This window comes from Saimiri boliviensis, chromosome 3, assembly GCF_048565385.1.
Source record: "Saimiri boliviensis isolate mSaiBol1 chromosome 3, mSaiBol1.pri, whole genome shotgun sequence".
Classification (NCBI taxonomy): Eukaryota; Metazoa; Chordata; class Mammalia; order Primates; family Cebidae; genus Saimiri; species Saimiri boliviensis.
In genome coordinates, this window is record NC_133451.1 from 114,297,364 (window position 1) to 114,309,840 (window position 12,477).

At 37.5% G+C, this 12,477-nt stretch overlaps 1 protein-coding gene across 19 annotated transcripts in view; it reads left to right on the top strand.

The window, feature by feature from the left end:
* TENM3 (teneurin transmembrane protein 3) overlaps positions 1-12,477 on the top strand; it is a 2,726,163-nt gene that overhangs the window by 2,613,806 nt on the left and 99,880 nt on the right. For all 19 annotated transcript variants that reach the window (XM_074396661.1, XM_074396660.1, XM_074396665.1 and 16 more), the window contains one exon: positions 3,945-4,130. In XM_074396661.1, coding sequence (XP_074252762.1) covers positions 3,945-4,130 — 186 coding nt within the window. The remainder of the gene's footprint in view (positions 1-3,944; positions 4,131-12,477) is intronic.

Genomic DNA, 12,477 nt, shown 5'->3' on the forward strand with positions numbered 1-12,477 from the left:
GGTAAGGTTTAAAGGAGTTAATATGTGAAAAGCACTTAGAATAGTGCCTTATACAGTAAGCAATCGGTAAGTGTTAACTATTAATAGACATAGCGGAGGGTGGTGATAGTAGTTACTGTGGTAGAAATATTCTAAAAGCTAATTGCAGTTTTTCATACCTAATTTCTCATCAATTCAGAGGAGCTTCCACATAAAAGTAGTGATTGGATATGCTTCCCCAAATGTGAAATTTATGAAATGCAAATTGTTTTCTCTATTAGTACATTCTATGGCATAAGACTACATGAAATCTTGTGCTAAGAAGCTAATTCACATGTTTATATTTAGCAAGAAGAAAAAAGGCTGGTAATTTTTATGAATTGCTCTTTCCTGGCCTTTTGAGAAACTTAGGTAACATCTCTGCTGCCCTGCGAGTCCGTATCAGTATGACAGATTTATCTGCTACTCTTTACCTACCATAAATTAAATCCTGGAAGCCCAGACTAACAAATGTTTCCTCTCAGATAACTTACACTGTTGATGAAAATTTTATTTTGAACTCACATGCTAGTTAGAGACAAGTTTTCATCCTTTCTCCCTCCCATTCGGATTTTTGTATGAGATGAGTTTTCTTCCTCCTCCTCTTCCTCTCTTATCGCTCCTTCCTTCCTGCCTCTTTATCCTTTCTCCCTCCTCCTCCTCTTCCCTTCCTTTCTATTTTATTCATTCTCCCTCATCTTTTGGCCCATACACCTCTGGATAATTTGACGAACCAGAAACTTTGGTGAGAAAATTCACATCTGCTAGAGCAAAAACACATGCATAGAATAAATAAGAGTCAAAACACAAATTGGGGTCTAGGTTAAAAAGAGCCTTGAATATCTCACTAAAGAGTTTTAAGGATATTACCACCAACCAACACTTATCCAGCATGAGTGAGTGGTATTATTTTAAATAACACGTTAACTTGTTTTGTCCTCTATTCGTAAAATATATTTTGTAATTACATGTAATTTACATATAAAATAAGCATTTAGTGTTTTCTGCTGAGTTTTTAACCTATACTAAAAAACCCTTTCCACAAAAAATATCCAATTAAATATTATAGAGATAATTACTTCTATAGTAAAGCTCTTTGGTTCAGGTCTCTTATGCCTCCGTCAATAAAACAGGCATATTAAGACTAGCTGTAGAATAATACTTACTTGAAATACTGTCATTCAGATTTGCTTCCTACAATTAGCCAAGTCGGAAAGGAACAAGCACAATAGCCCCTTTTTTCATATAAAGTTATTATAGTATATTACCTGAATTATTTTATAAAGGGTAGTTTGTAACTGATACTATATAACTCAAAAGTTAATTCAGCCCTCTTCATAAAATGATATTGCTATGAATTGGAAAATATATATATATAGGTTAATTTAAAGATTAAATTGGCTGCCAAAATCACATATCATTATTTTACATATTTAGACTGAATTTTTTTATGCTGCTGTAATGATTTTGGTAGTTGAAATCTAATTTTACCTGTATACTAAATGACTATTTAGTCACAGTGAGCAGAGATCTTTATCCTATTCATCTTGATATCCTCAGTGCAAAAAAGAAACTTCACATGTATTCAACTCTCAATAAATAGAGTAGCATAATGAATGCAATACTCTTTTTTTGAAGGAAGTAATTATAATAAGTATAGGAAAAAATCTTTATTAAACTTTGCTATTAGCTGCAGAACGACAGAAAACTTACTTAGAATTAATAGTAAAGATCTCAAATGTGCTTCCAATCACGCTGTGAAAATATCTGGTCTTGTGTGCCTCAAATGTGTCTGGTTGTTGCACAGTTCTCATGTAAAGCTTATAAAAGCATTGTTAATTTACCTTTGTGGCTTAAAGTTTACAAGCAGTATAATTCTGAATTTCTAAGTGAATCCTAAAGGAAAATACTTTGCTCACTACCTCTTTTGTTGTGGAAATGACCTTCAGATACCTAAATTCAGTAAGAGAGTAGACTTGACACCCAAAGAAACATTTGGTTAAGCTGCTTAAAGAGAAGAAATGAATTATTTCCATCTGAAAGTTTATAGGTTTGAAAGCAACGGAGCTTTCCTCTATCTTCATCAGCAGTTTGTCCATTAATTAGCCCTTCAATTCCACTTCAATTAAATTAACTCTAATTAATAAGTTCATTACAAAGATTGACGCACCTTGCTCAAAGCTAGTGTGCTAAATGCTGATAAACACCTTCACCCTAATGAAAAATTGATTAGATTGAATAAAAAGGGTGCCTCAGAAAGAAACCTCTCGCTTCTGGGGCTGGGTTGATGTTATGTTGCTCTGAAGTTAATCAACTATCTTGGATCTCTTAATCAAAATTTTAATTCAAAGGAGATTAAAAAAAATGTTGCATGAAAAAACCCTTGTGCTACCATCTTTCAGTTAACAGTCCTGGGTGTTGTTTATAAGAAATATTACAACTCTCATAGTGCCTTGATATGGTGTTTAAAGTTAGCCTGTGAGAGAATTGCGTGTCTGAAAAATGTTATTTGGGAACTGAATAGGGATAACAGAACATGTGACTACATAAGCAGTTACTGTTTTTTAATTTTTAAAATGGTTTAGTACGTTTTCTATTTGTTAGAAATGATTTCAGGTTTTATTGTTCAGTGCTTTATTTTTGCAAGAAAACCAAAGCTAATCAATAGTCTTAGAATTTTAGGGGAAAAAAACTATAGCTAACTTTAACCTTATGTGTAAAGAATAAAAATAAAATAACCTTCGAAGTTTCTTTTACCTCTCCCTCTCCCTATCTCTCAATTGGAACTAATTAAACAAAGCTTTTAAGAAAACTTAAAATTTGTTTCTTAGATATCTGATTCTTTTTCAAGACCTAGTATTACAGCATTTGAAGTCATTTGGTCACTCATGCTCTTTTCAGTAATTCTTTTTTTTTTTTTTTTTTTTTTTTTTTTGAGACGGAGTTTCGCTCTTGTTACCCAGGCTGGAATGCAATGGCGCGATCTCGACTCACCCCAACCTCTGCCTCCTGGGTTCAGGCAATCCTCCTGCCTCAGCCTCCTGAGTAGCTGGGATTACAGGCACACGCCATCATGCCCAGCTAATGTTTTGTATTTTTAGTAGAGACGGGGTTTCACCATATTGACCAGGATGTTCTCGATCTGTTGACCTCTTAATCCACCCGCCCCAGCCTCCCAAAGTGCTGGGATTACAGGCGTGAGCCACTGCGCCTGGCTTCTTTTCAGTAATTCTAAGAGTCTAAAAACCTTGTTTTTCGAAGGAGAGTCAATTGTATGCATTACTAACTGGTTTTGTACTGTGGACTAAGAAATTTGTATCTGTCCACAGTACAAATTTACTGAATAGGCAAAACAGTTTCTTTTTACTTGCATGTCTGTGTCAGAAGCAATCTAATTTACTTACTAAAGTAGCTTCCTCTTAGTGAAAGTTTCTGAATATTCAAAACATTTAAATGTGGCATTAGAAATAACCCCTTTTGAAATTCTCGTTGTGTGTATGAAACTCAAGTCCTGCTGGATGCCTGAGATGCTTAGATTGCTGAAATATTTCATTAATTTGGGGGTGGGGTATGTGTTTTCTTGGTGATAGGTATGTATAAATATGACTACACTCTATATATGTAATGTTTTCTACATGAAATATATATAAAGAAATTATTTCTAACAATTGTCATGTGTATTTTATACATGATTATAGCAACATGTAACATTAAATGACAAATAAAGAAGTGGAATTCCACCACTGATAATTTCCTAGTAGTCAATGCTGAAATTTACTTAGCATACAAACACTTTTGATTTATTTTTGGTGATTTTGGGTTTCACTTGAACAAACTTGAGTGGAAGATGGAGCACTGCTTATGAATTCTCCTTCTCCCTCCCGCTACTCATCTCTCCTGTTTTGCCTCCTCTTCTTTCCACGCAGAAATATGTTCTGTGGACTGCGGCTCCCATGGCGTTTGCATGGGGGGGACGTGTCGCTGTGAAGAAGGCTGGACGGGCCCAGCGTGTAATCAGAGAGCCTGCCACCCCCGCTGTGCCGAGCACGGGACCTGCAAGGATGGCAAGTGTGAATGCAGCCAGGGCTGGAACGGGGAGCACTGCACCATCGGTAGGCTCCCTGCGCGTCTGTCTGTGTCTGACCCCTTCCTCCCACAGAAGAGCCCTGGTTGTTAGCTCTTTCCAAGTTGGAGAAAGCCCAGTCTTTACATTATATTTTACTTGTCTTTCTTAACACGAAATTATTTTTTAAATATGGTTTTCATTTATCATGGCAATTCAGTTCTTTTCAGACCAGCTGTCATAAGAATGAGATCTAAACTTTTCATTCATTGGTTTTTGTGATGGCCACAAAAATGGACTCACATGAAACAGACTAAATGATTTGATTATAAGTGAAGTTTTATCGAATATTACTTCTTGATGTTCCACAGTGTCATTGCATTTCTTAATAGCAGAGTTTCCACTTTAAAAAGAAAAAAAAAAGACTTTAAATTTTTTAAAATATGTGGCCTTGTTGGCCTCTATAGTTTCCAGAATCGCACAGCGTAGGCTTGTCCGTATCTTGAGTCTCTACAAAAGAGGTTGGATTTTTTATGACTTCATTTTGTAGTACCATGAGAAATGCAGTAGAATAAAATGCATAAATCTCGCTGCTCTTGTATGGTTTACACTTTTTCATATATGATGACATTTGTGAATATCTGTACGTTAAATAAAACAATCAGATAGATGTTTCAAATCAAAATGTTAGTACATAAACAATATTTAGCATAGATACAAAAGTATTCAGGATACTCGGTGTCATTTACCATTTGTCACTAAAAGTGTCCAGTTTTAAAAACACAACAAAAGCAAGTAATAAATTTCTGTATCACTTCAGTGAAAGTATACAATATTAATTATAAATCACACAGCCCTACCAAAATTTCAGAATTTGTGGTATAGTCTTTTCTCCACTTTGTTTTACGTGCTTAGGGTGAAATTTGATAAATCTGTGTGGGGAGTGTCAGTAGCTTTTAAAGATTTCTTCTTCCAGTGTATCTGTAAGTATTATGTAGTTCACTTTTTTGCTCACAGGAATTGGTTAGCCAGGAACTTTGTCATGGGAAAATGGAAATCACATACGTCTTATAAAGACACACAGGTACAGATGTGTCTTTATAAACCTCATGTAAGGTTTTCTGATCCTATCGACATCCTTGACATCTTTTTCAAGGGTCTCACCACACCCCCACGCTGGTGATCTGCAAGAACTCAAGACCCAGAGGTAGTTGTATCATGGCTATAATTTATCATGACCAGAAGGAAAAAAGACACATCTGGCAGAGTCTGCAGAAATCCATGCCCAGGCTTCCTATCTTCTTTCTCTCCCACTGGGAGAGGTCACATGTAGCATGCTCTTTCCCCAGCAGCAAAATGACTCAACATGTGTGTAGTATTTCTTCCCAGGGAAGCCTGTTCCAGACACAGAGCAAGCTTGTCCAACCTGTGGCCTGTGGGCAGCTTTGAATGAGCCCCAACACAAATTCATAAACCCTCTTAAAACATTATGAGGTGGTTTTTTTTGCAATTTTTTTAGCTCATCAGCTATTGTTAGTGTTAATGTATTTTATGTGTGGTCCGAAATGATTTTTATTCTTCCAGTTAACTCAGGGAAGCCTAAAGATTGGACTTAGAGTCTAAGGTTTTTATTGGGGCTGCTCCAGGAGGTATCCTCTATCTGCCAAACCACCAAAATTCCAACTCCTAAGAAGTGTAGGTGTGGACAAAATAGCCTTATCAGTATAGGGAACATCCAGATTTCCAGATGCTAGCCAAGGGCTAGCCCACCAAAATCCTGCAGGTGACGCCCGCTGTTAGCTCTTACACATCCTTGGAGCTTCGCTTGTTGAATTGGAGCTTCATGCCTACAGCTGGGAAACATGTATCATTTCTGCTGAAATCAACCACAGGTGCCCACACTCATAGCACTTACACAGGGCTCGTCCCCACTGATGTGGCTTCCTCCTCCCAAAGAGAAGCTTTGTAGGGCAGTGGCAGCAGGTTGTTCATGCGAACTGCATTAAGGCAGAAAAAAGTTGAGCAGGATTTGTGTATCCTTTTGTGGCCATACAAGGGACAGTGCAATACCTCTATAACCAAACAGCTCCATGCCCCAGGTCCCAGAATGCCAGTATACTAGAGGCAGGAAAGGAAAAATACACCTCTGATCCTATTCCCTCTTCCTTTGTGACCCCACTAACCGATACCCAATCAAAAGAAGTGAATTGAGTGTAGCTGAGAGAGAAAAATTATGACGTGACTGTATGCATCTTAGGAAGTACAACAAACACATGTGGATAGCTTTGAAAAACCAGGAAGGGCCGGGCGCGGTGGCTCAAGCCTGTAATCCCAGCATTTTGGGAGGCCGAGGCGGGTGGATCACAAGGTCGAGAGATCGAGACCATCCTGGTCAACATGGTGAAACCCCGTCTCTACTAAAAATACAAAAAAATTAGCTGGGTATGGTGGCACGTGCCTGTAATCCCAGCTACTCAGGAGGCTGAGGCAGGAGAATTGCCTGCGCCCAGGAGGCGGAGGTTGCGGTGAGCCGAGATCGCGCCATTGTACTCCAGCCTGGGTAACAAGAGCGAAACTCCGTCTCAAAAAAAAAAAGAAAAGAAAAACCAGGAAGTATACCAAAAGTTATCCAGAGGCAGATTTAACTTATCAACCAGTAGTTACTCAACATATCATTTAATGTCATCTTTAGTGACCTTGGTATTATTACATTGAGAATAGTTTCCCACAGATGAGCTGTTCTTGAACAAATTTCCAGTTGTTTAGAAGCAAGCAGGATTTTTGTTAGTAGTGGTTCTTTGTATTATAATTTAATAAATCCTGTCAATTTCATTTGCTATTACTCTTATTTATTCTGTTGCTTTTATACTCCATATGAATAACAGTGTGGGAAATAAAGGACCTGCTTCATTTAAAAATAAATCTTGGCTGTGAACCTTTTAAAAGATGGAGAGAACCTTTAAAGCATTTTCTGTTCTTTTATACTAATAAGATAAGTTATTTTGAATTTAGCTGTCCAAAGATCCAATTGTCTTTCCCATCTCTCCTTACTGCCTGTGTATATGCCCACCATAGTTTCCTGGTTAGGGTCCTAAGCAGCCATTTGTGAGCCACAGTTAAACACCCAGGAAACTTTGGTGTGTTTTCTCACTTGGGTTGGTTTCTTTTCTGTGCATTTCCTCTTAATTTCAACCTTTATTTATCTAGCTGAAAGAAGCTGCCACTTTATGAAAGAATGCTCATAAATCAGCAAGATTTTTTTTCTTTCTCCATATTATGTGCCATCTCATTGAATACCAAACAGGGAGGCTAATTGAAAAAAAATGGAGGAGAAAGTAAACAGAAGCAAACAGAAGTTCCCACTAGAAGGCAAAGGATGTTCTTCATTAGTCATCTTACTGTCGTCATAAAGTCTGTCCATGCTTTCCTAAAACCACAGGCATTTTGATAGTAAAATAGGTTATGAATTTGGAGTGTTCATTGAATGCCCTATCTGCCTGAAAGGATCCCATTCTGATATTTTTGTTAGAATATTCATATTTTCCTCTCATCATGAATCCTGCGTTCAGCAAATTAGTGATATTCATCTGCAGGCTCATCGTCCCAAGTCCTCCTTTCTTGGGTTTTCCTTTGATTTGTGATGCATGCGGCAAAAGAAACCAGGAGAAATCTACTTTTAGCAATATTGTGATTAAAATAGATATTTCTCCTTTCCTCCCCAGAAAGCCTTCATGATTATTGGACTCTTTTATAAATAAAGAAATAGAGAAGTTATGTGATTAAACCACATCAAATAAGTAGCAGTACTGACTGCTAAAATGCTTTAATAGTCATAACACTGATACAGATGCTCTACTCCAATAATATTCTCTCTTATATGTGACCATTCCATATGAGCTGCAAAGGATTATGCTCATGTACTGTCATTGGTTTTCATGAGGTAGGGAATATGTAAAATTATTTAGAGGATTCAGAAACAAGTTAAAAATATATTAAATATAATGAAGTGTTTTTTAAATAATAGTTGATAGAATATTACATGGCTATCTCTCTGTAAAAAAGCTTAAATGGTTCTGTAATGTGAGAGTCGAGGTAGGTCAGAGAAATTAGGTTGCTGCTTGCTTAGAAAAAAAGGGAAACACTCCTGCGGTAGTGACCTGTGGATGCAGCTAGTTGGCCATAGAGGCAATCCAAATGCAGTGGTAGGCTCTGCTGAACAGATAGTTATAGGCAGAATCAATAACTTTTAAGTTAATAGTAAGTAAATAACCTGGGTAATGATAAGTCCTAAATACCAAATTTGGATTTTGGCTAACCTATCACTTTCAGATGAACCATTCTTTTTAGCATTTGTTGAAGAGATTTGCCCCAGAAGTCATCCATTTGTATCTCAGAAAATTGGAAGCTGTAGATGAGATTGAGACCACAGGGGGGAAATGATTGAACACTGTATTTGATTGTTATCTACTATGGAGGGTTGTTGTGAAGGAAAAGAAGGCTCAGCTGTCTGTAGACAGGCACGTTGTCTTCTGGAGTCTGATTGGCATTTTCCATTTATCCAGACAGAAATAGAGAATGTGGGTTTACATTGTTTAAATGTCTGTTAGATATAACGAAGAACCTCGGGTCAGAAAGCATTTTTAAGTCCTGGAACATGCTACTCAAGAAATTTTTGAACCTTCTAAATCGTAATAGTATTGTTAAAGCTTAAGGCCATGATTGCTTAGCTGTGAAACACTGGTGGGTTTTGTCAGTTGTTTTTGTTAACTTAAGGAGTGTTTTTAGAATGGGAGTTTTGTGGGGTTTTTTTTTTTAACTTACTTCCATCTATTATCCTAAAAGATCAAGTCTCTTGGACAGTAGCCCTATTTGAAGAACACCTCGAGGTCTCTTGCAGTTCTAGAATTTTTTCACTGTTGTTAACTTCTGCTTTATTTGGAAAATTACTAGATTTAAACATGGGGTTCCCGTTTTATCTCTATGTCATTTATCTTTTGTTTTTGTTTTTCCTATGGCATTGAAACACAGCAAGAAACCATCTTCACTTTTTCAGGTCACTTGGGGTTTATTTTGTAGGATGCTGTACGTTGCATGCCTCAATTACTTTTTATTTGTTAATTCATTTATTTGTCCATTAAGCAATTACTGAACATCTCTTCTGTGATACTTACTGAGAATTATTTCTTATAAAAGTCTGTGTAACATAATAAGAAAGGTTAAAATACGTTTTTAAGTCAGTTTTACAATTTACTCACTATTACTTGTATCTTTTTCTTTTCTTTTCTTTTTTTATTTTGAGATGGAGTCTCATTCTGTCACCCAGGCTAGAGTGCACGATCTCGGATGACTGCAACCTCAGCCTCCTGGGTTCCAGTGATTCTCCTTCCTCAGTCTCCCAAACAGCTGGGATTGCAGAAGACCACCACCATACCCAGCTAATTTTTTTATTTTTTTAATAGCCATGGGGTTTCACCGTGTTGGCCAGGCTGGTCTCAAACTCCTGACCTCAGGCAATCCGTCCACTTTGGCCTCTCAAAGTGCTGGGGTTACAGGTGTGAGCCACTGCACCCAGCCTATAACTTGTATCTTAACTGTTCTTAGCCTCAGTTGGGATTTTTCCTAAATGTAAAATGACTATAAAAGTACTTATATGAGATTTTGATGCAGAATGCTGTAATGTTTAAGAGCTTTGGGAATTCAAATTCATGCTGTACCTTTGAGTTATCTTGGGCAAGCCATTTAACCTGTTCTATGTGAAATGTGAATATTATATACTTCATGGGATTATTAGAATTAAATGGAATAGTAGAATGTAAAGTATTTAGCAAATAATGTTCAATAAATTCAAGTTTTAATTTTGTTACTAAGTATAAGTTAGACAAACTACAACCCAGAAAATGTTTTGAGTGCCAGCCTTCAAAAACAAAAACAATAAGACAAAACTCCTGTCCAGAAAATTTACTTTAAAGAATGAATGACATTTCAATTTTATTATTATAATATCTAATCTAGTCGCCTAATGGATATTGTTTAACAAGAAATTTGTATGTTTGGGTTAGGGGTTTGAGAGTTAGTTTTGGTTTTTTTATATTTTTATGTATTTATTATTGAGACAGGGTCTCACTCTGTTGTCCAGGCTGGACTGCAGTGGTACAATCACGGCTCACTGCAACCTCTGCCTCCTGAGCCCAGGTGATTCTCCCACCTTAGCCTCCTGAATAGCTGGGACCACAGGTGTATGCCGTCACGCCTGGCTAATTTTTTGTATTTTGTAGAAAAGGGGTTTCTTCATGTTGCCCAGGGAGGCTGGTCTTGCACTTCTCCTGCCTCGGCCTCCCAAGGTGCTGGGATTGTAAGCATGAGCCACTGTACCTGGCAGAGTGTTGTTTTTTAAAATCATGATGTCGAAAGATAGAGGATATTGTAGTATTTTTCTGCTACTAATGTCTCAAACACAGAGTTGTGTATTGAGCTACATTGATTTTCATGTACTTTTAGGCAATTCAAATGGAAATTTGGCCTCGGGGAAATCCTAATTTCTTTAAACTACAAAAGACCAGCTATTTGTTTTTATTCTAATTCTTAGTACATTGGGAAACAAGATCATTAATGATCACAAATGCATGCTTTATTTGCTCAGACAAAACTTACGCATGCAGTACTCAGCATCTTCTGTGAAACACCAGGGTTGTTCTTGGGCTTTGGAATGCTGAAGATTAGAAATTGAAAATGAAATGCACATGGCTGGGGAGGTATTTCGGAAACAATATGGGGTGGAGAGAAAGAAAGATCAAAACTGTTATTGATGTAGACAAGCTTAGGCTTGGTGTTCTAATTCTTGTCTCAGATAATGGTAAAAGAATAGTGTTTTAATTGTTAAGTTAAAAAGCAGGTGACAATTTTGAAAAAAAAAAAAAGACCACTCTGATAAATGCTTCATTTAAATTACACAACTCAATATTCTTTGGAACTTCTGTAATGTTTCCCAAATTGATCATATCCAAAATAAAACAATATGTAATTCTAAAAATAATCTTTTTAGATTTTTATACACATTTTGTTTATGATTTCTGGTAACAGTGGATATAGGGCACCACATTACACCCACAAATGACTGTTTGTGGGAGGCATTTGGCTTCACATCAGCCAGTGATTTGTAGTGGTGACGAAAGGCAACCCTGTGCCAAACTACCAGGGTCCCTGACCTGGCCAGAGACAGGTTTACTGTGAAGCTGGTAAAGCTTGAATGTCATCAAGGTCCTTCACTTGCACTGGCCCCTCTTCAGATCCCACAGCGGGCCACCTATGGGTTCAGGTATTGTATGTTAATATAAAACTTGCAAATCAGTTGACTTCTGTCTCTTCACACTCCAACTTCCCTTCCACCACACTTTTCCTCGTGCAGGGTGGCATTGGGGTGGCTGCGGGCATTTTGAGAATTCCAATAAGGATCATTTGATCTGGGGGTACATTTAGTTTAGATTTAATGATCATGAGATATGAAATCACTTTTTTTTTTTTTTTTGAGATGGAGTCTTGCTCTGTCTCCAGGCTGGGTATGGTGGTACCATCTAAGATCACTGCAACTTCCGCCTCCTGGGTTCAAGTGATTCTCCTGCCTCAGCCTCCCAAGTAGCTGGGACTACAAGTGCATGCCACCACACCCGGCCAAGTTTTGTATTTTTAGTAGAGGCAGGGTTTCATCACGTTGGCCAGGATGGTCTCAATCTCTTGACCTTGTGATCCACCCACCTCGGCCTCCCACAGTGCTGGGATTACAGGCGTGAGCCACCACGTCCGGCCTGAAGTCACTTCTATGTGTGGTTGTTATTGCTAGCCACAGTAGGAATTTTCCTATCTTCCGCTGACTCGGTGACATGAAAGTGCAGGGCCAGGGGTTAATTAGATGGAGATATGACTTTGTCCTGTGGAACTCTGCACCAGAAGCAAGTAGGTACTGGAGAAGAAATAAGACTTGAGATGTATGGAAACAGAAGCTAATCTGGAAAATTCCTCTTGGCATCAAATACCTAAAATGTCTAATCAAAACAGAAGTGTTCTCCTACCAGGTGTGTACTTAATAATGGAATTTACACAATTATAAACATGCCATAACTTTTTCTTTTAGATGAGTATTTCTTTTTTAAATAATTTATCAGAATTCCTGTATTTGTAGGGCATACGTCCATAGCAGTACTGCAGATACTGAATTCAACAGTGTGTGAAATCACACGTGTTACACCTCCCAGTGTATGACTGAATCACATGAGTGCACCAGAAAAAGACTTCTTGTTTATGTGACATGAAATACGGACATTGGCAAAGTTAGCATAAATCTCAAAATATTCTACTGTGCGACATCACAACAAAATAGTTAATGAGTATTAACAACTCAG